At 64.2% G+C, this 23,425-nt stretch overlaps 1 protein-coding gene across 3 annotated transcripts in view; it reads left to right on the forward strand.

Moving 5' to 3' along the window:
• The first annotated feature begins 8,135 nt into the window (after positions 1–8,135).
• The window catches only part of SLC12A7 (solute carrier family 12 member 7), a 40,683-nt gene continuing 25,393 nt past the window's right edge, over positions 8,136–23,425 (forward strand). For 2 of the 3 annotated variants that reach the window (XM_044917016.1, XM_044917017.1), the window contains exons 1-2: positions 8,136–8,356; positions 23,236–23,327. In XM_044917016.1, coding sequence (XP_044772951.1) covers positions 8,209–8,356; positions 23,236–23,327 — 240 coding nt within the window. In that variant the 5' untranslated portion in view covers positions 8,136–8,208. The remainder of the gene's footprint in view (positions 8,357–23,235; positions 23,328–23,425) is intronic. The other variant, XM_044917018.1, reaches the window with a different exon arrangement.

Genomic DNA, 23,425 nt, shown 5'->3' on the forward strand with positions numbered 1-23,425 from the left:
TCAGGTCCCACGGATTCGAGCCAGAGTTAACGTTTGAACGAGGTACTCAAGCCCGGAGATGGTTATCTAACTCAAACTGTGGCTCACACACCCTGCCCCTTCCCTCTCTTCCTGGGGGAACAGAAGAAAGCCAAGAAAAAGCTGTGGATTTTGGTTCAGGTTGCCAAGCAGAACTGGCCGTGTCAGCTTGAGGCCCCCCAGCTGGAAACCGTCTGGCAGAACCAAGTGCTGGGCCTCTGCAGGCCCTCGGCCCCGGCTCCGCGGGGTCCACTGCCTGCAGGCCCTGGATGGGCCGAGCGGCTCTGTCAGCCGTGGTGGGGGGTGGCCTCTGCTCGGGCCTCGTCTTCGGCCTTGTGGCCTTGCTGTGCGGGGGCAGGGGGCGCGCTGGCCGGGAGGCTTTATTCATTTAGGTGGAGGGTTCTTCTGCCTGGATTCCCGAGGCCAGAGGCCAGGGGTGTGGTGGCTGGTGTGGTCCCCAGGGTGTCGGGGCCCGCCCCCAGTGCAGACCCCTCCTCAGGCTGCGGTCTGAGCAGTCACCCCCCACCCTCCCCCAGACAGAATCCAAAAGCCCTGGGCAGGTCCCCACCTTCCTGGGCTGGTAGGTGTGACCTTGAGAGAGGCCGTTGGTCACCTTATCTCCTGTGGATAATAATAGGATAGAAATCACCGCCTCGGGCGCCTGAGTGTGACCTGCTTATCTCTGGGCAGCAGCTGTTTAATTGAAATGATGGTGAAGTATTTTTGTCTCAGCAACGCTGGCTCTGGCCACCAAAGCAGAAGGTACTGGGAGCGTCTCGGTCCAGTCCCATGTCCTCCCAGAGGGCTTGCGTGGTGTGGGACGCCTTACAGACAGGGCGATGTACTTTCGATGCCTCTCTCTTACTTAGATGTATTCTCTGGGAACTGTTACACCTCACTCCATACAGGGGAATCATTTAGTGAAGCAAACACCATGATGAGCTGATGGGCCGTGGTGTGGGCGGCTTTCCCCCGGCTTCAGAGCCCAGCCCACCCCGCGGCCTCCTCAGTTGTGCTAGGGGGCGCCCCCAAGCTACTGAGCTACACGGTTAAATATGGTTAAAACGGCCAATTTAATATTCTGTATGTTTTACCACAATTAAACAAAATCAATTTTTTGGAAAGGGAAAGAAAAGTCAAAACGAGTGACATTTTTGTCAAGTCCCTGAGCTTGGGTGGAGGAGGCCCAGCGGCCCCAGGGCGCGAGGACTCAGCATCCTCAACGCAGGGCTGCACGTCCCGCACACGTCACGGCGCGCAGTGGATGGCCTTCACCCCCACTGACTACGCTGAGGTCCCAGTGCTTGGCGGGTTTGGAAGCTGCCCCCCTCCCGAAAAAGTTTGACTCTGTTGTCACCACAGCCCTGTGAGTGGGGGTCCTGTCCTCAGAGGGGACGCTGGTCTGGGCACGGGGACTCTAGGATGACCCAGTGACCATCCCCCGTGGGACTTGGGGACTGCGGGGGTCGCCACGGGCTCCCATGGACAACAGCCAAAGGATGGTGCAGCCCCGCCCAGGCCCTAGGCCTGGGTGCCCCACCCTTGGCCTTCCCCAAGACCCCTCGGGAGCAACAGGCTCACAGGAACGGGGTGCCATCACTGTGGACCTGAGGGCGAAGCTGGTGTGGCAAAGCAGTCTCCAAGGTGGTGGCCTCTGTCCGGAGCTGCCTGGAGACCCCGGGACAGTTTGGCACTCCCTGAGTACCATGAGCCCAAAGAAGGAACGGGCTGGGGGTGGGGGCAGTTCCCGCTGCAGATGGCCCAGGGGAGCTCCTGGGGATGGTCCCCTGGGGGTGGCTGTGCAATGGCTTCCAGGGCCATACTCAGCCTCCCGGGGATGAGAGTCCAGGGAGCAGACCCCCAAGTGACCAGCCGAGACACCTGGAGCAGATCCTGACCCCAGAGAAGGCAGCTGTCCTCTAGGACCTGGCACGCCCTGTCCACCCACCTCCCTGCATCCCTGGTGGCCTCCTATCTAGCTCCTTAAGCCATGGTCTGATCAGGGGTGACACCTGAAGTCGGCTCCGCTTGGGCCTGGTCCCCAAGGTGGCACCCCTGCAGGCCCGAGGCCAGGGCCTCCTTCCCCCAAGTGCCTGCACCTCGAAGCACTATGCATAGTCCACCTCCCTCCCCAAGGCCGGAGACTTTGTCTCCTACGCAGACAAAGCCTGGGATGTGGGACCCGCTTTGCCCCACTTTGTGTGTCCAAGGATGGCCACAGTTCCTGGCACAGTGATGCTTGGGGATAGAGCTTTGAGCCCGTGGAGGAACTGGTCAGTGAAGGAGCTGACCTGCCCTGGGGGCCACATGACCCCTACCCTCGCCCTGCCTGTCCGGACCCCACCGCCTGAGGGCCACAGCACGAGGCCTGCAGCCCTTTCCTGGGAGAGCCTGCACCAACTCCTGAGGGTGGCCTGTAGACGGGCGTCCGGGGCTCCGCACCGCGGGGCCTGGGCTAGGTGCGCGTGGGCAGGGGGCTGAGTCCCAGGAAAGGCAGAGCTCCATCTGGACACACCCGGCCTTTGCAGCCACCTCCTGTCCCAGCCCCACCGCCACGTGGCTTCCCTGGGACTCACAGAATGGAGATCGTTATTGTGCCTACAGGTGGCTGTCTTTTCCTTTCTCCGTGACTAGTGGGGGCCACACAGAAAAAGACCCCGAGTAGTGCCTGCTACATAGTGAGTATTGGGGTAGTCCCCACCCTGGGGCTTGGGGTCAGGATGAGGGAAATGGGCAAGAGGGGCCTGGACGTTGGCCTCCCTTCCCCCACGAGGCTCTGGGACACTTGAGGGAGCAGAGGCAGGTGCTGGGGCTCACCTGTTGGCCTTGGTGCAGGCCCCCGCCAGGGCCAAATATCCATGGGGCTGACAGCCCATCACCCACCCACCAGCGGGAATCCCCCCTGCCATCTCCAAGCCTCGGGACCGTGTGGGGCCCTTGTTGGTAGAGGTTGTGAGAGGCACAGCCCAGGTGACCCCCTGCCCAGGAAACGAGGGATTCAGGCAGGGCGAAGGTGCGTCGGGGCCTGGGGCTCATGTGCATGCTGCCCCATCCCCGGGCATCAGGCGGAGCTACGCTTTCTTTCTCCCACAAGGTGTAGCCTGCAGTGAGGAGCACTCATGGGGCTACACTGGTGAGTTCTGTGCTCCAGGCCCCAGCAGGCGCCCCTGGAGCTGCCATCCTGACGTCTGGCCTGGACTGGCCCTGTCCGCCCCGAGCTGCCGGTGGCCAGGGTCACACAGCCTCCTCTTACCGACGCGGTGAGGGGCTGGCCAGCCGTGCACGCAGTTGGCACCTCTCATGGACACTGCCGTCCCTCTGCCCATTGTGTTGATGGGCTTCTGGGCCATCTGCGGCGTGGCTCACACGAATGTCCCGCTCCCAGCGTGCCGGTGCGTGTCCTTGCTGCCCTTGACTCCTTGGGGGGAGGGGGCTTGGAGCTCCTGGCCAGGGTGAGGGTGGGTCTACCAACGTGGCTGCATGCTTTCCATGCCCGCGCCCGGCCTGGAGTGCGGCCATGGGCCGGGGTCCTTGCTGGTGGCCGGGCGACCTCGGTCCTGCTGCTGCCTTCTCCTTACTGATCTGCAGGCTGTCCTTACAGAATCCGGACACGCCTGGCCGGCCACGTGGCTCACAGCTGTCTTGGCACCTGGGGCCCACTTCTCCACTCTGCATGGAGCTCTGTGAGGAGCAGAGACCATTTAGGCACTTTCTTTTTCAGGAAGAGTGCCTTCGAGGCCATGAGGGAATGCCACAGCCACCGTTTTTAGCGTAAATCTCTGTCTCGCGGCTCCTGACTCTAGGCTGTGCTCCTGCAAGCTCGGGGTCTCCCTGATGGCGTCACCTCACACGCAGGCCCAGCCCAGCGTGGGGGCCCCGTGGCAAGTCCCGCGAGCCTGCCAGGGGGCTCCACGGCAGGCTGAGGGGTGAACCCCGGCCAGCCCCGTCAGCAGAAAGATGCTGAGTGGACCAGAACCTGGGAGTCACATGGGAGGCCTTCAGAGGGACGGGTGGCTGGGAACGGCCTGCGTGTGGGCCTCGGGGGGGACGAGGCGTTTGGGTCTGAAGGGAGGTCAGGGGCACCAAAAGGCCCAAGGCCGGATGCTCCTGTCCCCACCTCGTCCATTCCCAGGAACTCCCTGGGGGAAGTCCAGGAGAACTGGGCGCTCCTGGATCCTTGACAGCCTCTGGAGCAGGGTGGGGCCTGCCCTGCCCACGCCGGAGCCACGGGGCTGGGGCCTGGGCTGGGAGTGTGGGTGTAGGAGCCCGGTGCACAAGGGAGGGCCTGGCACGAAGCCCTGTTGCCTGACGGTTTCTGGGGCTCCTCACCACCACCACCCGTGACCCCAGCTCCTGTGGGACGGGCTGAGTCCGGGGCACTGGACCGCGTGGAGCCCGGGACACTTGTGGTGAGATGGATGGGAATGGATGCAGAGGTCACGCGGAGGCTACGTGGCTTCAGACGTTACATGGCTTCAGACATTTCTGGAGGGTGTTGGGGATACCTGCATTGCCGAGCTGACGGCCCTCAGGGGTCTGGGCAGTGCCGTGTGGGTGTGGGGAGGCAGAAGGGTCCCCGCCGGTCCCTGGCGCTGGCCTAGTGGTGAGGGTGCCCTGCGTCCAGGCCCCGGGAGGCGTCTGGCGAGAAGGTGGCGGCAGCCATCAGGGCAAGCATGCTTTCAAACCCCACCTGTGTTGCAAGGGGCTTCTCGAATTTCCACCAAGATTTATTTGAAAAGAAGTGACATGTGAAACCAGAACAGGGTGTGAGGGCAAAGCAGTGTTTTGGAGTCTGAAGCTCTAAAGAAAGTGGAAAGGAAGCCTTTCTTTGTTCTGTAATCAGTGTCCTGACCGCAAGGTGGGAACAGGGGCACAGGGTTCCCACCCGCTCCCTGGAGAGGAGATATGAAAGTCCCCGCCAGCCACCACCGTGGGTTCCCCGGGGAGGGGGGTGTTGGCTGCAGTGGAATTCCTCCATGTTAAAGGGTTATAAACCCTGGTTAGCACTCAAGTCCTATATGCTTTCTAACTTCTAGGTTCTCTTAACACGACTTGCTTATCTCAAAAAATAAAGCCCAGCAAGGTCTCCAAGGAGCTCTGGAGGTGGGATCCCGCCTTCCCGGCTTCCAATTCCTGGCTGCAGGCCCTCCTTCAGCACCGCCTCGGCGGGACCTGCCCCCCAGAGTGGGTGGCCCCAGAGTCCCCCACAGGACGTCCTGAGCTGGGGACTGGCAGAGGCCATCAGAACAACCCTCCAGGGGGCACTGGAGGTCATGCAGAGGACAGGGTTTTTACGATATGGCCATCTGTCCCTTCAAAACCAGGAGGTTTTCCTAGAGCTATAAAATTATCTTATTTTGAAAGATTTCCAACCTACAGAAAAGTGCAAGACGACTGGGGGAGCCACACAACCCAGCTGACCCCATAACGTCCTCTGCAGCTTTCCCTGCCAGGCCCGCAGGTTCTCACTTCTGTGTCCTCAGGTGACAGTGATGTGTTGGAGGAGTCAGGCATTGTTTGCAGAACCCCAGAACCGGTCCAGGGCTCAGGGCGGAGAGCTTGCCCCGCCCTCCTCAGAGCCCGAGTTGTGTCCCCGGGCGGGGCAGGCTGCAGGGCTTGTGAGCCGGGAAGCCACCCAGACGCGGGCGGTCACAGGGTGTGCGCCTGGGGCCAGGGGCCGAGGGCTCCAGCTGAGAGCCGGGGCCGGGGGCGGGGCAGACACTGGGTCTGGCCTGCGCCTGTCCACTGCCCGCCACCCCACTGCTGCAGCCCCCTTCCTGAGCCACGGCAGGAGGGCAGGAGATGGTGGGATCTTGGGTGGTCCCCTCAGAGAGAATTCTCCCCGCCCTGCCAGCCAGGAGACTCCAGTTGCCACAGAGCTGTGAAAGGCTCCTGAAGTGACCTCTCCCCTCCCGGACTTCTGTCCCCTGCTGTCCTCACCTGGCCCCCTGCCAGGGACGGCTCACCACACACTGTTTGCTCTGAAGAAGTAACTTTGGTTTGAAGTAAAGGGGCCTCCCTCCCCTCCCCCTGCCTCTGGAGCATCTCGGGTTCCTTCTGCTCGCCCTCTTCCTCCCCTCCTTTCTCCCCGCCCCCCATTTCCTTCCTCTCCCTTCTCCCGCCCTCCCGCCCTCCCAGCGGGCTTGGCTCTCAGTCCAGTAGCCTTGTGGGGCATCTCCCTTTGTGGCAGGAGCTGACCTTTTCAGGACTGGCCCCAGGCCCACAGAGGTGAGCACCCGCGTGGGGGCCAGGATCTTCCAGCCTACAGCCTCTGACTTCCTGGGAGAGGTGGTCTTGGCCTCCCGGGGCTGGTCTCTGCCCTGGACCCGGGGCAGTCGGCACCCCATCCCTTGCACATCCTCCCTGGTTGTTCCTGGACAGCAGGCTCCCAGCCCGGAAGGATGAGCTGAACTCTTGGGCCGGGAAGGTTGGAGGATCAGCCATGGCCTCTGAAAAAGGGAGAAGAGAGTCACCCCCCAGCCCCCTGTGAATGACCCTTCACCTCTGGACCTCAGTTCCTCATCTGTAAAGGCGTGGGTCCCACTGGTGAGCTCCTGTGGTCACCTGGCCCTGGTCACAGACCATTTAGTCTTGCTCGAGAGCTCCCCGCATCCCGGGGTCAATAGATTTGGTGAGGAGTGCTGAGTGCAGAGGCTCGGTCAGGGCCGGGCAAGCCTGTTTCCACACTCCTACCCTTCAGCACCACACTCCGCAGCTTTGCTGAGCACCGCCCAGACTTCTTCAACAAAGCCGGCTCTTCCCTGAGAAGGACCCCTGGAAACCCTTCTATACTTGGGGGGGGGTAGCCTTCTCCCCATCTTTCTTGCGGCTGCCCTAGGGAGGCAGCTGAAGGCACCTCCGCCTTCTGACACTCCTGACCCCTGCCACAGGACTCCGTACCTCTCTGTGGAAGCCGGGGTGTGAGGGTACACAGGGCAGTCCTGGGCAGCCCACGGGCCCAGGCCACCCGGGGAAGCTGGTGCTGGTGCTGGGTGGGGCCGGGAGCCTGGGGCCACCTGACCGACTTCTTTTGATTTTAATTGAGAATGGACTTTCTGAATTTGGTTTTATGTTGTTTGTTGTTAATATGAAAAAATGCAGAGAAAACGCAGACCTTTGTAATGCCAAGGCCCAGAGATAACCGCTGACCTTCCTGCGGACTGTTCCGGGCGCATTTTTCAGCTGTGATGGCCCCTCCTGGTGATCCTGTTGCAGTGCGTGGTGACCTTGCTTTGCCCTCCTGCGTTGCTGCGTCCGGGCGGTGAAACACTATCTGTTCGGCTCCTTGCGCCTAGACGCCATCACCGCTTGGATGCCGAACTTATTTTCACTTTGATGAACATTTTATTGTTCTTTCCACATGTCCTTTGTTCAGGAGCTGGAAGACGCAGGCCAGTGGCGGCCTGGGGGGTGCCTGGCTGGGGTCCGAGCCGCCCTCGCGGGCCCTTCCTTCCCCTCCCTGGCTGCCCCGGCAGGGCCCAGACAAGGAAAGGGAGGGCTCCCCAGGGTACAGGCTGGGAAGCCCTCCCTTGAGCGGAGGGGAGAGGCCTGGGGTCCTCTCCGGGCCGGGGCCTGTCTCAGGCCCTTGGTAACTTGTCTGGGTTATGTCCCTTGAGGACGGAGCCCCCACAGCAGCCCCGACAGCCGCCCACACAGCGGCCTCCGCTCCCCACCCTGTGCCCTTGCTAAGCATGGCTCCCTCCGGTTGGAAACCCCTGCGCTGGGGGCGCCTGAGCCGGGCACGGAGGGAGAGCGGAGACCAGATCCCCGCTTGGTCTGGTGGGTGGGGGGGGGGGTACTGCTCTGTCCTCTAGGGATCCAGACTGCGTGTGGGGGACCCTGCGGGCAGGGGCCAGCTGGGGGCACGGTGGCAGGGAGGATAGGGCGGGCAAAGGCCTGCTCGGGCGGGCCGGGTGACGCTGGGGGAGGGGGCGCCCTGGGCGCGCGGTCGGTCCCGGAGGGCAGGCTGGGGGAGGGGACCTCCGAGGAAGGCGCCCCGCCCCGTCCCGCCCCGCCCCGCCCCGCCCCGCTGAGCGCAAACTTTTCCGGAGGCCGAAGGGACGGCAGGTGAGGTCACGTGGTCAGGGGCGGGGCGAGCCAGACCGGGGGCGGACCGCGCGGACCCCGCCCCTGCGCCCAAGTCCCGCGGCGCGTCGGCAGAGCGCGGGCCGGAGCGGAGACCGGAGCGCCATGCCCACCAACTTCACTGTGGTGCCCGTGGAGGCGAGGGCGGACGGCGGCCAGGACGAGGCAGCCGAGGGGGCCGAGGCGGCCGAGGGGGCCGAGGGGACCGAGGCGCCGGGCCCCCCCGAGGGCGAGCCCGACTGCCAGAGCCCGGGTGAGCGCGGCCGCACCTGCCCGCCGGACAAAGGCGGAGCCGGGCTGCGCGGGGCCCGGGGACGGCCGGGAGGAGGGGCGGCCCCGGAGGAGGCCGAGGGCGACCCGGGAGGAGTCTAGAGGAGGGGGACGCAGCGAGGTCGGCCCGAGGCAGGCTGCTTTCCACCCACTCTCCCCAATCCCTTCCCTCCGGGGTCCCCCCAACCGTTCCTCTCCCTCACCACTACGTCTCGCCTCCCACGACCCCCTCTTGAGCCCCCCGCACCCCTCCAGCCTGCAAACTCCCCTCACCAGGCTTATCCCGGGGACGCAGGGCTCCTGCCGCGCCCAGTACTCCCAGGGGCTGTGGGCTCAGCTTGGCTGCTCCGTGCCTGGCCCACCCCCACTGGGACACTGGAAGCACCTTCTCTCCCGCACTCTGGGTGGGACAGGAGCTGGGGTGGGACGCCCGGGGTAGCTATGGAAACGGGGAGGGGCCTCCGCCTCCGTGAGAACATCCAGGGCCCCCAGGTCCCGGGCGGTCCCGGTAGGGCCGCCAGAGTGCCTTCCTGCTTCCTTCCTGTTGCCTTTGCTCTTGCGTGCTGGGGCAAAGGGCCTCTGGTCCGATAAGCGCGGCTGAGAGGCCAGGTCTGTGCGCCGCCTGATTGCCCACGAACCCGCTCTTTTGTGGGGTCATCCGCAGGAAGGTCGGCTGGTGCCCAGCGGGGCTGGGGGAGGCGCCGCCCCATCCCAGCAGAGCTGTGCTCTGTCCCCGGCTCTCCCATACCCTCTTTGTTTCTGGACTCCGGAGGCGTCTAGCGCTTTCACTTTCTCTTGGGGGGATCCCCCACGCCTGCTCCCTCTGTCCTCCAGGCTCCAAACCCCAGGTTCCCTGGAGTGGATGAATGGGTCGCCCTCAGTAGGTATCCTCAAGAATTGGGGGATCCTCCGAGAACAGTCCACAGCGGCGGGTCTCACTCCACTGCGTTTGGGTAGAGGCTCCCTGCTCCTGGTGGCCCAGACCCCTGGGGCCAGGCCAGGCACCTTGTGAGAGCACCCACCATCAGGTGCACCCCCTCCCTAGGTGTCCCTCCCATCTGCGGGGTGAGGCCCCTGTCCAGCTTTCCTGTGTGTGTCCTGGGGCCTGGGACAGGTCGTGGCCTCCTCCTGGCTCGAGGGTTGCAGACTAGGTGTCAGGTTAAGGCAGGGTCTGTGCACCCAGCCTCTCCTTGGTTCTGAGTGCACTCTGGCATCGTCCCCCTGGGTGAGCCATGTCCTAGCGGCCACCAGAAGTGCATCGCATTTCCAGGGGAGCCTCCATGCCTGCATGTCCCGCTCCCCATCCGCTGGCCCCTTCTTGGGTGGACTGTGGTCCTTTCTTTCCAGACTTGGAGTGTGTCTTGTTTTGAAGCCGGGGTAATTTTCTTCCTGCTCGTTTCCTTGTCCCTCCATTTAGGAGCTCCACACGGTGGTCTTGGGCCCGTGGGCTCAAGAGCCAGGTACTGCAGCTGCCAGGAGGGCTGGGCGTCTTACCCATCAGGGCTGGTGGGGGGCCGGGTCTTGAGACCCCGCCTGCCCTCACTGAGTGCTGCCCACGGTCTCAGCCTTTGTCCCCTTCCCTTCCTGCCAAGGGCTCGCCAGGAATCTCAGCGCCTCGCGTGACCTCACGCGGACGTGGGCTTTGTGCTCACCTTGTAATGAAGCTTGCCATCTGAGCTGAGCCAGCACAGAAGGTACCTGGGTCTTTGACATTTTGTGCTCTACACTCTTGCTTTTCCCACGGAAAGAGACAGGGTAGCGTCCCCCGCGTGTTACTGTGTGCTTGTCTTTGGGGATTCTGCTACGGCGGGCTTTGATGTTTCACATGAGGTTCTGGAGTGCAGTTGGTGCTCAGAGGTAACGTGTGACCGGCACTGTGTCATCAGCCTGATGAGGGGGCTGTCAGGGAAGGTCCTTAGCGAGCTGGGAAGGCCAGACTGGAGCCCCTCCTGAAGGCCCACTTTGCGGGCCAGGGTGCAGGGTGCACACCCCGAGGTCCCAGCAGTGGCCACGTCTGGCCCCATCACAGGATTGCTGGCACTCAGGCCAGTCCCCCGGGGAATTTCCCGGCTTTCTGGGTGGACCTCCCCGTGGTGGTAAAGCAAGGCTGGGGAGACCCTCCTGGGGTGTTTCTGGAAGCCCTGGGCTGTCTGGTAAGAGGAGGCCTGAGACCCTGTAGGTTGAGGGCCCAGGGTGTGCTGAGTGACTGGCAGGCTGGGAGGAGTGGCCTGGCAGAGCTCAGCGGGACCGTGGGGTCTGCCCTGCCTCGGTGAGGCCCAGTGAGCTGTGACCCAGGGCTGGAGGGAACCTGAGTGCACCCAGACTGCTGTTCCATGCACCCCAGGCAGATGCTGGTGTCCAATGCCTCCTGAGGCCGGGTCCTGTCCGCCCCCCTGCCCAGGCCTTCAGTGCGCAGGCCGGAGGAAGCCAAGCACTGACCTTAACCCCCCTGCCGCGTTGCCCCCGGCCCTGCCCCTCCAAGTAGGCCTGTGGTGGGTGCTTTAGAGCCAGGGGGACGGGGCTCTTGACCCGGGTGGTGCTCCGGGGAGGCCTGGGCCCAGGGAGGGTTGGCACGGGAAGTGGAGGCCAGGATCAGCATCCTGCTTTGGACCCTCCCCACCCTCTGCCAGTGAGGTGGGGGTGTGTTCTGGAATGACAGTTTGTCTTGCCGAGGGTCCAGTGCCTCGTCAGGACATTTATTCTGTGTTTTCTTGTGATTGGAGATTGCAAGTGGGCAGGATGGACTGTGTGTCTCTCTGGTGTTTGTTGGTGAAATACCTCTCAGGGGAGGTGGCGAGGAGTGGGGTGCTTTCCTAAGTTCCAAGTGTGGGGTTTTTACCGACTTCAGGGAACCCATGTGGCTGTTGGGCCTGGGTGGAGCCCCTCCTGGGCCTTGGGGGGGCCCTGGGTCAGGCAGGTGCACATGTGAGGCATGGCCACAGGCTATGGGCCCCCACGGAGGTCGGGCTCAGCCCGTGGAGGGCGAGGGCTGACTGGACGGCTGCCCTGTGTCCCCGTCCCTGGCTGAGACTGTCCAGCCTCCTTGTCTCGGTGACTTCCGCTCTGCAGCTCAGCTCCTGTTGGGCACCCAGGGGTCTCTTCCCCACCCGCTAAGAGGTGGGGGGTACTGTGCTTCCCGGAGGCACTCACCCGGATGGTCCCGGGCAGCGTCACCCACGCTCTGCCAGGGCGTGTGGCGGGCTGGCCATCGGCAGTGGTCCGCACTCTGAGGCCATGACCCCAGACCTCAAGCAACGTTTCTGTTGGCGAGTGGCTGCTGATGGGTTGGGTGGGGGTTCCTGGAACAGCGTGGTCAAGGAGTGAGGACAACAGGGCTTCCAGGTTTGGTTCTGCTGGGCGAGGACGCGGGGTTTCAGGACGGAAGGACAGCGTCATGGCGGCCGTCTGAGCAGAAAAGACAAGCCATGCGGCTGTCCTGTTGACAGCGCCTCCGACCACCGTCTTGGGGAGTGGCTGTTAGCAGTCCCCGTGTTGTTCAGGGAGATGTCACGGTGTTAGACCCCGGGTGGGGGGCAGGGCCACCACACACAGTTCTGTGTATGGGGAGCAAAGAGGGGAAGCTCACCGAGTAGCGTGTGCGGCCGAGTGCTTGCTCACACAGCCTCTGTGCACCTGTTGAGGTTCCCAGATGGTCTTCAGGGGACAGGCCCTTTTCTTGAATAAGTCCCCCCACTGAGCCCATGTGTGTGTGCATGTTGTGTCTGCGCACACGTGATGTTTGTGTGCACACACGTGAGCCTTGTGTGCATGTTTGTATGTGCACATGTGGGTCTTACTGTATGTGGGTGTGTGCATGTCTGCATATGTGCACACGGGTCTGGGGGTGTGCGTGTTTGCATGTGTACATGTGGTCTCTGGGCACGTGGGCACGTTTGTGTGCGTAAACATGGAGGTGGGTACAGGGGCTTGGTCACGTGGTGCTGGCTGTTCCTTCCCTCGGCCCCCAGCGGACCCCGGCTCGTGGAGGGGCTGGAGGTGCACCTCCGGGGTGCCCGCCGGCTGTGGGGCAGCGGTGAGACACGCCTGTGCCTCTGATCTGAGAGCTGTTCCCGTGACCGGTACCAGGGGCCTTGCTACCTAGATCTAGGTCTGTGTTCTGGAAAGTTCTCAGACCCTCTCAGTTTGTACTCGCTGAGCTGGAGCAGGTATCTGAGCTGTGGACACAGCGGCGTCACTGCTTGGGGAAGGGGGGGTGTGAGCCATGAGTCCGGGCACGAGGGACGCCTCTGAGGGTCTGGCTCCCGTGGCAGCCGCCCAAGGGGTCCGCTGGGTGCCCGTCACCGGCAGCTGCCGTCCGTCCTGGGAGACAGTGTGTGTGCGCCCCCCCGCTCCATCACGGCCTGCGGTGCGTCGGCGAGCAGACCGGGCTGTGCTCCCCTTGTGGGCGCGCAGCGGCTGTGGGACCGGCGCGTGATGTACGGTGCCCTGGGGAGGTTGGGGCGCCATGAGCTGCTGGCTGCTGGCGTGGCCTCACGGGAGGGGCGCTTGGGTGCTGGGCATGGTGGTGCCAGCGGCGAGAGTGGCCAGGAGGGCCAGGCCCCTCCATGCGGAGACCGTGGGCGTCGGGGCCCTTCCGTTCTGATGTCCCTGGCCGTGGGGTGTGAGCTGCAGTCTCCCCGTGGGGCTGGGGGCGCCCTGGAGGCTGGAACTGGCCCGTCCTGGTGAACCCGCCACCCACCAGCTGCTGTTCATAAGGTGGGCTGGGCCGGGAGCAGGGAGCAGCTGACCCCGCAGACTGACCCTCTGCCCCTCAGCGCTCTCCGGTGACGGGCACGGGGGCCTGTGGCCGGCTGAGGGTGATGCGGACCAGCAGCCTGCCCCCCACAGTGCAGCCCCCGGCTGAACGCGAAAAGCAGCGGTCTGGGGGGTGAGCCTGGCCCCAGACAGAGAGGCGCGATGAGTCAGGGTTTGCAGCCACGGGACACTGAGATGGCCCAGGGGAATTCCGTGGAAGGGCCGGCGGGGCGGGGGTGGTGGCTGGAGGAGCGCGTGCGGTGTGGGGTGTGCAGCTCCCGGGCCGCTGGGCCGTGGGCTCAGCTGGGCTCCCGAGCCTGTTCGCAGGGAGGAGTGGGCTCGGGGGGCTTCTGTGCCGTGTGTCCTTGGACACCTTCACCCCCTCTCTGCGCTGGGGCCTGGTGGGCCTGTGGACCCCCCGTCGCTGCCCGTGCCTCAGTGGGGCCGGTGTGTTGTGGGTGTTGTGGACACTGTCGGAAAGCGGGAGCCCCCTTCTCACCCTTGCCGAGGGTCTGGGAGCCATGTGGCATGGCCCATGCCTCCCCCTCTGTGGTTGAGGCTCACGCAGATTTCAGGGTGTTTCAAGTAAATGGCCCCAAATATTTCCTACTTAGAGGTGTGTGGCAGGCTCACTGTGTGTCTCTAGGGATATGGACGGAGTTCTGGGAGGCACTGTAGAGAGGGGTGTGGGCCCCGTGTGAGCACAGACCTGGTCAGGGCTGAGGCCACACGGGAGCCGGGAAGGTGGCTGACTCCGGGGTCATCTTTGCTGCAGGTCAGTGTCCCACAGGGTGGCCGGAGTGGGTCCGAGCTGCGGGTGACCGTCCCCCCCCCCAGCCCGCTGGAGCCCCCTCTGTCAGGGTCACCAGCCTCGTGGCTCCCGGGTTGGCCCAGGCTCCTGCATCGGGATGGGTGACCTGGGGCCAGGGACACCTTCCCTGGGCTGCTCACCAGGGTACCTGTGGGGCACTGGCCGGCAGGTGGGGAGGCCATGGACGTTGGGCCTGCGGTCTGCTGGTTGCGTGCATGCTGCCGGCCTGTGTGGGGGCCTCCTGCTGCCCCCCACGTTGGGACGTGAATTCCGTGTCAGCTGCTGCAGATGTGTGCCCGGGGGGCAAAGTTTGACGTTAGGTATTAACTCCCGATGGCGGGGCCAGGCCAGGCGCCTTCCATCTGGCGGGCTTAGCCAGCCGAGCGCTCCTCGGGGCCGCGTCCCCTGGTGCCGTGGCCAGCGCTGTGCTGGGCAGGGCAGGCGTCTCCCCGCGGCTCTGGGGTGCGAGCCCGCGGGGGAGGCGGGAGGAAGACCCCTCTGCTGTGGGGTGGGGGGCTCAGTGGGGCGGGGTTGGGGCCTGGGGCCTTACAGGCTGTCAGGCCGCCAGCTGTGGGCCCCTGCGGGGGACCCTGGGCCAGTGGTGGTGAAGAAAGCACAGACAGTTAATACCCTTCCCTCAGGAGAAAGGGAAGGTCCCTCTCCAGAGAGAGCGCTGGTCTGTGCAGAGAAGCCTGGCAGCTCCAGCAGGACCAAGACCAGGGACAGACGAAGTGAGGTCCCCACACGGCTGTCCTGTCTGCACCCCAGCTCGTGTGTCCATGTTATTGTCACGTGGGTCCTTGAGCCTCCTGCCACGAGTCCCGGTGAGAGGCCCCAACCACGCGGCCCCTGTGTCCTGGGGGGGTGGATGGGGCGGGTGGACGGGCCCCAACCGTGGGGCCCCTGTGTCCTGGGGGGACGGGGGTGGTCTGCAAGGCTGCGTCCCTGGTGGGGGGTAGGTGCTGGGGCCTTGGCCTGGGCCTCTGCAGGCTCTGGAGCCCTGGGGCGCCTTGGGCGTGTTTCCTTTCAGTTCTTGGGTGGTTTCTTCCTGGGGAACAATTGGGGGAGGAGGCTGAGGTGCTGTCCTGAGTCCTGTGTGGTCTGGGCTAGGTCGCCAAGGCGGGCGTCCCGGGGCGTGGTCAGCCGGTGTGGCTCTCGGCTGCGTGCGTCTCCGTGTGGGGGAGAAGAGCGCACGGCCTTGGCCTGTTTGCCACTTAGGGTTGCTTTCGATTTCGCGAAGCAGGAGCTGCTCTGGGCTGTCTGCACAGCAGGAAGCTGAGCCTGTGTCCATTCAGTGGCCATGGCCTGGCGCTGCCCACGAGGTGGGGGTAGCCGTGCGCTGGCATGAGTGGGGGCTTCCCCTGTGGGCACTGGCCATCCCGCTCCCAGGGTGCGGCGGGACCCTGAGGAGGGCGCCTTGTGCCTCAGTTTCCCCATCCAGGAGCTGGCCTGGCCCAGAGGTGGCCCTGCCGTCCCCGCTCCCTCTGGCTGCGGCGCCTGTGGGCCGACTGGTTCCTGGGGAGGCTGGACAGTCACTGGGGAGGGATCGAGTGGGGCCGAAATCGGAGGAGCTGCCGGTCAGTCTTGGGTTTCCTCCTCCCTCTGCCACAGGGTCTCTGTCGCCGCCAGACGGGAGCCGGTGTGGGTAACAGGAGCCGCCCCAGGAGGCCGGTGAGGGCTCGGTGTCCCTGGCGGACTCTCGCCGCCCCTCCTTGGGTCCCAGCTCGCCAACTCCAGGTCCTGATGTGGGAAAAGTGGAGAGGTTGTGGGAGAGGTCAGAGCAGAATGGGCACAGACGAGGGACTGACGGGGGGTGGGGGTCCCCCCGTTTCCCACGCGGGGGCACACCCTTTAGGGAGAGAGGCTGGTGAGGCCTTCAGAGCGCGGGTCCCCAGAGATGCCCCGTGTGCTCACGTGGGAGGAAACGTGAGCGTGTGTGCGTGTATCTGCGTGCACACGCCTGTGCAGTGTGAATGCACACGCGTGTCTAGCCAGCCGGGATTTTCCAGGTAGTGTTTCTGTGTTGCTGCCCCTCAGTAGCTGCGTGTCCCCTGGGACGTCCCCTCTTTTCTGGACCAAGTCAGATTTAAAGAAAACGTGCTGCACGTGGGGTCTCTGCCTAGTCTTGGGGACCAAGGGCCCTTTGAGTGGCAGTCGTGAGTTGCCGTGGTGGCCTTGGTTTAGGTTGGAAGGTGGCTGTGTTTTTCCAGTGTCCAAAACCTTCCTGACCCCTTCTCCCCAAAGGTCCCTGAGGTGTTTTCCAAGGGAACCTTCCCCCTGGAAGCGTGGGGCAAGTGGAAGATGGGGGGGAGCCTCGTGGGTTGTGCTGGTCGGTGGGGGGGGTGGGATGCACCTGGATGCGGCTGGACTTGGAACCCGAGGCCACGCTGCCCTCCAGCCACGAGGCTGCTCGTGGGGGTCGGCTGGTTTCGGGTCACACCTGGTGTCACAGGAGCGATGGGTCAGGATGCTTCTGATGCTTTACGGTGAGGCTCTGTCCTTGAGGGGGGCCTCTTGGAGCGGTAAGCAGGCCCAACTGCCTCTGCGGGCTGGACATGCCGCCTCCGGGGTGCTGGGCTCCGTGGATGCCACGCACACGTGGACGTCACTCGTGGGTGGACCCCGGCGTTAGGGAAGTCATGCCTCCATCCTGCATCAGGGACCCCAGAGCAGAGCAGACGTGTGGCGTGGCCTTAACATACAGGGCCTTGTGTTTGGGGAGCGTGCTGGATGTGGGGGCAAAGGTAACCAGGCTTAATGTGCCGACGTGGAACTCGGGAAAGGTGACTCTGGCATCTGTCCCTTCCCTGTGACCCCAGTGGTGGCCCCGCAGGCCCGGGCGGGTGCCCTCAGTGGGCACCAAGGAGGCCCTGGGATGGGCCAGTGCCGGGCGGGCAGCAAGGGCGTCCATGTTCCCGCTGGCCTGAGGCCCTCTGCTTCCTAGTGGGGCAGGCACGCTCCCAAGACATCCTTCCTTCCGCGTTCCCGGAGACCCAGGACGGGAAAGGCTAGTCCATCCTCCCCGCAGAGGATGCTGCGAGGTGTTAGCGGCCGTCTCTGGCGTGGGGGTCCCGAGGGTTTGTCCTCCTGATACTTCCTCTGATTGCAACACAGTGTTTCTGTGTTAGACAGAAATTTGCTGTGAAAGTCATGGGGACTCTGACCTCGAGCCTGGTCCTGGTTTCCCGGCCTGAATGCAGAGCGCCGGTGTCCCAGCCCCCGCAGGGCAAGTCCCACTGGCCCGGATTTCAGATTGCAACGGAGGTCCTGGATGTGAAGCACTGGGGGGTGGCGGGGGCCGGGGGTCACGAGTCCACTGTCAGGGATCCTGCCGTAACCGCGTCAAAGAGATCTGGCTGCTGGGGCTGCACCGGGGGGTCCCCCGAGGGGACGCCGTCCTGCTGGGGGGCAGGGAGAGGGGTGGCCCACCTCGGGAGCCATTCTTGGGGGAAGGTCGGTAACATCCCAGTTACACATGCAGAAGCGGAGGGAGCTGGGGAGTGATGTCTGGCACACTCCGGAGGAGGCGAAATGAGCTGATGGATGCTGTAACCTGAGAAGGGGCCGGGGTCGGGTGTGCCTGGGGCCAGCCTGGGGCCACACGGGGTCGCGGCCCTCTGCAGGATCCTGGGCTCTGAGCAGGCATCCAGGTCCGCGGTCGCCTCCCTGCCTCCATGAGCCCCCGCCTCTCTCCCCCGGGGCCTTGCCGCCCACCCCGCATTAGGCTCTGCTGTGTTTGCTTGGGCATGATGGGGGTGCATGCACTTCTTCCGGGGCCACAGAGCCGGGCTGTGCAGCGAGCGAGCCTGGAGTCTGGGGAGTAACCCAGTTAGGCTTGGGGGAGGGGGCGCAGTCTGCCAGAATGACCTCGTCCCTGGTCACATCTAACGTTCACGGACCTCGGGGTTACGTTGGTGTTCGGTGGGGTCAGAAGTGGAGGTCAGAACTGATGGGGGGCTTCCCGGGCTCTGTGTCCCAGCGGGGTCAGGGACACAGCCTTGGTGGCTGCTGTAAGCTCGGAGAGGCGTCTGGCAGAGCCCTGCTTGGATGTGTGCCCCACACTGGGGGGCTGTGGCTTTCACAGAACGTGTGTTGAACATTTTGTAATGGGGCAGCAAGGTGAAGCAGCCCTCGCGGGGACAAGGACGACAGTGACGGCCAGGGCCTCACACCCCATGCCCACCTGTGCCCCTTCTGGGCTCCAGTCCTTCCTGAAACCTTGGTTCTGGCCCAGCAGACGCCACACGTCTGGTCTGTCCTGGGAGGGCCCGACCATGGCCTCTGGGTCCAGGGCCTGGATGGGGCCTGCTCACCGGTGTGCCCTGTGAACAGGTGCAGAAGGTGTGCTGCTGGGCCTTCCCTTAGGACCCGGGGAGACCAGCAGCTGTGTGTGGTCACTGCGGCCCCTTCGGGGTACAGAGAGGAGTGCTCCCCTGTGAGGCCCTGGTTTCCACAGATGTCTCTGAGCTGGGGTCTTTAAACAGGCTGATCTGCCCTGCTGTGAGATGGGGCAGAGCAGAGACAGCTACTGAGGCTGGGAACACGCAGGGCAGGTGGAGGAAGGACGGCGGAAGGACGGCCACTTCCCTGCTTCGTGGCCTCCCGGAGAATGGCGGCAAACAGCTGTGTGTTGAGAACCTGCTGCTGGGCTCTGCAAGCCAAGGTCTGGCTGCCTGCTTTTTGTCAATAAAGTTTTATTGGCATATGGCCCTGCTGTTGGGCTTGTTCACATGTGGTCTTGGTGCTCCAAGTGCTTGTGATGGCAGTGTGGCCTTCACGGAGGAAGCCTGCTGGTCCCGTGTCTGGAACCTTCCTCCACGTCTGTCCTGCTATCGGCATGCTTGGAGGATGTGGGTCAGGAGTCTTGTAAAATGCTACAGAATTTATACGTGGCCGTTTTTTCTGGGGTGGTTTTCAGGAGAAATGCTTCATAGCAGGAATGCCATGGGGTGTCCTGTCACTGTCTCACTGCCCAGGTGACCCCAGGCGACCCTGGTACCGGACACCTCCCCTTTGTACTGAGGCTGTGGGGACCCACCCCCTCTGCCTCTCACCCAGCAGCTACAGAGTGGATTCTTGCCTGAATCGCTTCATGTGGTGGTTATGTGGACGCACACGCACCCGCGTTCATGAAGGGCGCCTGCCTGCCTGTGTCTTCCAGGCCTCAGTTCTTAAGTTTTCTCTTTGTGGTTTCTTTGAGATAAAAATTACCTCTTCATTTACTGGGTGAGCTTTATGTTTGGCACAGCTCTGGACTTGCGGCCACGCTCCCCAGCCCCGCGTGGCCTGCACCCCGAGTCCTCCCTGTGTCTCTTCTGCCCCAGGAGTCCACGTGGCACCTTGGCCTGTGGCAGTTTCTCTGGCTTTGCTTCCTCCTGAGGCTGTGGGCTCGGGACCTGCGTGCTCAGAGGGCCCGTGGCCGTGGGGTGGTGGGGGAGCGTGGGCCGTGTGCTGCCAGGGGGCCCTTCAGTGTGCCGTTCTGGGAAGGGGCTGCCTGGTCACGGAAAAGCAGGTCTGGCTTGGGAGCACCTGGAGTCCACAGCCAGCCGTGCGGCGGGACCCCCACAGCTGCAAACCCAGCGCCAGGCCGGGCGCTGCTGGTATCTGGGATTCGGCGCATGAGCCCCGCCCCCGCAGTGCTACCCGCCTTGGCCCCCTGCCCCTGGGGTGCTGAGCGCGCCCTGCTCTGGCTTCAACGCGCTCTGGGTCGCTGTGTCTTGCTCCGAAGGGATCTCGGGGCTCAGCTGAGTTGTGACATCGTGGCAGACGGGCATTTATAACAAACAGGTTTTAAAATGATTTCTGTAAACGGGAGGCGAGTGTTTTCTGTCCTTAGACGTGCAGGCGAGCCCGATGCGGGCTCCCTGTGGCAGGAAGTGGGAGAGGAGCTTGCCGCAGACGGTGTGGGGACGAGTCCTGTGACCTCGTGCCGCGCACGGGTGGGCCCCCCGGCCGGCCCGACGCCTTGTGTGTGCGGCTGTCCCTCCTCATGGTCCTGGCAGAGGACGCGGCGGGGCCTGGCGGGGCCTGGCTGCCCTCTGCCCAGGTTTGTGTGGGTAGAGCCGAGCCCGCCCCCAACCGCCTGTCCCAGCAGCGAGGGCGCACTCACGTGACGCTCGGATGCGCATGGTGCGCTCGCAGACTCACGCTGGTTTTAGGAGTGCTCACCCGAATCTCTGGAAAGGGCACCGCCTCCCAGGGTCCCCAGTTTTCCGGGTCTTCAGTGCAGGATTTAGTCTCAGTACTTGGGCCGTTTCCTTGATCCCTGCTTGGGGTGATTGTGGTGTCCAGTTGAAATATGGTCGTTTGTGTTTTGTCCATCCTCATTTGTTTCTAAGGGTGGGAAACACAGGGCGCGGTTTCGGAAACCGAGCAGGGAGGCGCTCCCCGGACGAGCGCAGGGGGCTGAGGTCCGGAAGAGGCCGCATGGTGCAGACTGCAGACCACGCGGGTGAGCGACGGCTGTGGTGGTGTGGGAGGTCGGGTGCCATGGGCTGGGACCCTGAGGGTCTGGGGGCCTTGTGCAGCTGGGTGTGCCATTCAGGACCAGGGTCTGCCTGGATTTCGGGGACTGCTCAGCTGACTGGGGGTGAGGAGGGGTTCTTTACTGTGCCCATGGAGGCCCACTATTGCCCCCCCTTGTCTCTTGAGCCGCCACTGGGGACCTCCCCACCCTCACCCCCGAGCGGCCGGGCAGGATGGGGACCAAATCCCGGCAGATGACAGGTCTTACCAGTGACCCTTCAGGTCGGGGACCATGCAGCCCAGACGCAAGCGCAGTGCCCGCAGGTGACCCTCTTGCACCCGTGGTCCCCATGGTTATTCCTCACGGGAACCATGATGCAAGCCTCCTCGCTCACGAGGCGATTTTGGGGATTATTACGAAGTTGGACCAACAGGACCTGCTGTGAGTTCTCCCAGCGCCAGGGTCCTGGAGTCTCCTTGCTAGGGAGCCTTCCGGTGTGGCCTTGGGTCATAGGTCAGAACACCAGGTGGCCTGAGCTGGTGCTGGTGGGCTCGAGGGTCTCTGCCTCCCTAATCAGGAACGGACCCGGGAGGAGGTCGTCCACGTTCACACCGCTTGCAGCCCGTGCTGCCTTCCCTGCTGCGGCCTCCTGACTCTGGACGTCCAGGCAGGAGCCCCCCGCTTGGGGGTGGTGACTCCCTGGTGGGGACGGTGTTGGGGGGACGCGAGTGGGTGCCGGTGAGGGGGCGCGGCCCCCGGGCTGCTCACCTCACCTGACCCCGTCCGTGGCTTCTGCGTGTGGGGCGGCATCACCGTCCCTGAAGAGATGGGGCTGAGCTGGGGCTCCTGTCACCCAGGGCTTGTGGCTTTTCCCTCCGCTTGGATTTGGAGCCCGGGATCGGGTGCCCGGTCTCAGGGTCTGGGACTGGATTGGGACCTGAGTACTTTGTGCTCCTCCGTGACCTGGTGGCGTCACTCTTCTGCGCGGCCTAGTGTGAGCACGCTTTCCTGTTAGGAACTGTTCTGGCCAGGCCGCGGCGGGGTCTGTCCAGATGTGTGTCCCGGGGAGGCGCCGCAGGACCTGAGGGCGGCAGCTTGGGACTTGAAGTTCCCGAGTGGGTGGCCGCCCGTGGGGCGCCCTCACCTGACCCCCTGCAGATGGTGCCAGTGCTGCCCGTGAGCCCGGCACCAGGGGCTGGGCGCTGCGTGCTTCTCGGAGGCTGAACCCCCGTGATAGGACACATTCTGGTTCCTGCTTTTCTCCTGACATCCCGTGGGCTTCGTTTGTGTCCGCCGTAGCCCGGCGTTGAAATACGCGCAGGGCTTTATGGGGTACCGAGCCGCATCTAAACCGCAGTGCCCGGGAGTGGGCCACGCGGGGGCAGAGGGTGTTTTCTGTTCTAACGAGCGCAGGGCGTCTTGGTCTGGAGGTGCCTGGCTAACTTTGGGGGGTCCGCAGACGTGGCTGTGGCATCTGAAAGCCCGTGCTGGCCTGGAACCACCTCAGCAGCCGCACTGCCGGGACCGGAGCGCCTGCCCTCCCCTGCGTCCCGGCCTCTGCGCTCTTGCCCAGGATGGGGTGAAGTCGTGCTCTGTGAACACATCACACGTGAGGTTGACATGTTTCGTGTGTTGGGCGTGTGCGTTCTTCGTAAGGCCTGTCGGAGAAATAGGGAGAAGTGGTGGCCATCCCTGGCTTACTGGCCAAGGGCCTGGCGTGACCCCTGCCCACACGGAGGTCACCTCCTTCCTCTCTGACGTGGTCACTAGGGTGGCAGCTGTGCTGCGTCCAGGCTCTTGGTGGAGGGTTGAGGGGATGCAGAATGGTGGGGGGGCCTGGGGGAGGTAACGGGCTGGGGCCGGGACCCTGGCTTCAGGGAACAAAGGTCAGAGGTCACCAGCCCCCGGGCACACCCCCACCCGCCCGCGTGTGGGCTGCTGCCCTCCTCCAGCCTCGCCTCGGCCCAGCCCCAGGGCTTTTGTGGGGGCGCCAAGGCCGCAAGGTGCAGCTCCCGCAAGGTGGACTATCTCCCTGCGGTCAGGCCGCCGTCCGGGTGCTGGGGAGCGTCCTGCTGGGGGTCCAGGGTGTTGTGTTAGCCACCCCCAGTCCTGGCATCCAGCTTGGGTCCTGATGAGAGTCAGTGGGGGCTGCGCTTGACTTGCTGGGGAAGCACAGTCGGAGGTGGGGGTCCTGCCTGTCAGTGTGTGGGGGGTGGGGTCCTCCCTGCCGAGGGGGCGGTGGTGGTGCAAGGGCCGGAACGTGCCAGACCTGGGCCTGGCACACAGGATGGTGTAACTTCCCTGTGTGGGGGTCTGGTATCGGGGGGGACACTAGGGTCTGACTTGCTGGCCTGGACCCCAGGTCGGCAGGGATGGGGCCCTGGACCCCTCTGCATTCGCGGAGGCCGCTCCGCCCTGCACCTAGCCTCCGCTTGCCCTGGGCATGGCAGCCCTTCCCGTCCTGCCCCATCAGCTCCACCTGTTACCTGCCCCCACTCTGTGTTCCTGAGTCTTGTCTCATAGGTGGGGAAACTGAGGCGGGGAGGGCTGGGCTGCTTAGGCACAAACAGCTATCCCAGCAGCCAGGGCCGCGACCTTGAGGAGTGTTGCTCGAGGGGGTCCCAGGCACGGTGACATCTGCAGGTGACACGCATGTCTGTGTTCTTGGAGCCCAGCGGCCTCCCCCGCTGCCCCACGCCTGGCTGGGCGGAGCCAAGGGTCCTGGTGTTCCACAGGGATCCCCCCAGGCCCCAGGGGACTCATGGGCCTCCAGGGGCACCGGTCCTGTTCAAGCCACTTCTAAGACTCACCTGAGCGGGTTCCCCTCCAGGAGATGGAAACCCGCGAGAGAGCAGCCCGTTCATCAACCACACGGAGGTGGAGCAGGAGAGCTTTGAAGGGAAGAACATGGCGCTTTTTGAGGTGACTTGTACTTCCCCCTACAAGACGCACGAGGGCCGTGACTTCAGCGGACACGGCATGGGGGCTGTGGCCCCGAGACCTGGGGGTCGGGTGGAGGG

This window comes from Neomonachus schauinslandi, chromosome 7, assembly GCF_002201575.2.
Source record: "Neomonachus schauinslandi chromosome 7, ASM220157v2, whole genome shotgun sequence".
In the NCBI taxonomy this organism is placed as follows: Eukaryota; Metazoa; Chordata; class Mammalia; order Carnivora; family Phocidae; genus Neomonachus; species Neomonachus schauinslandi.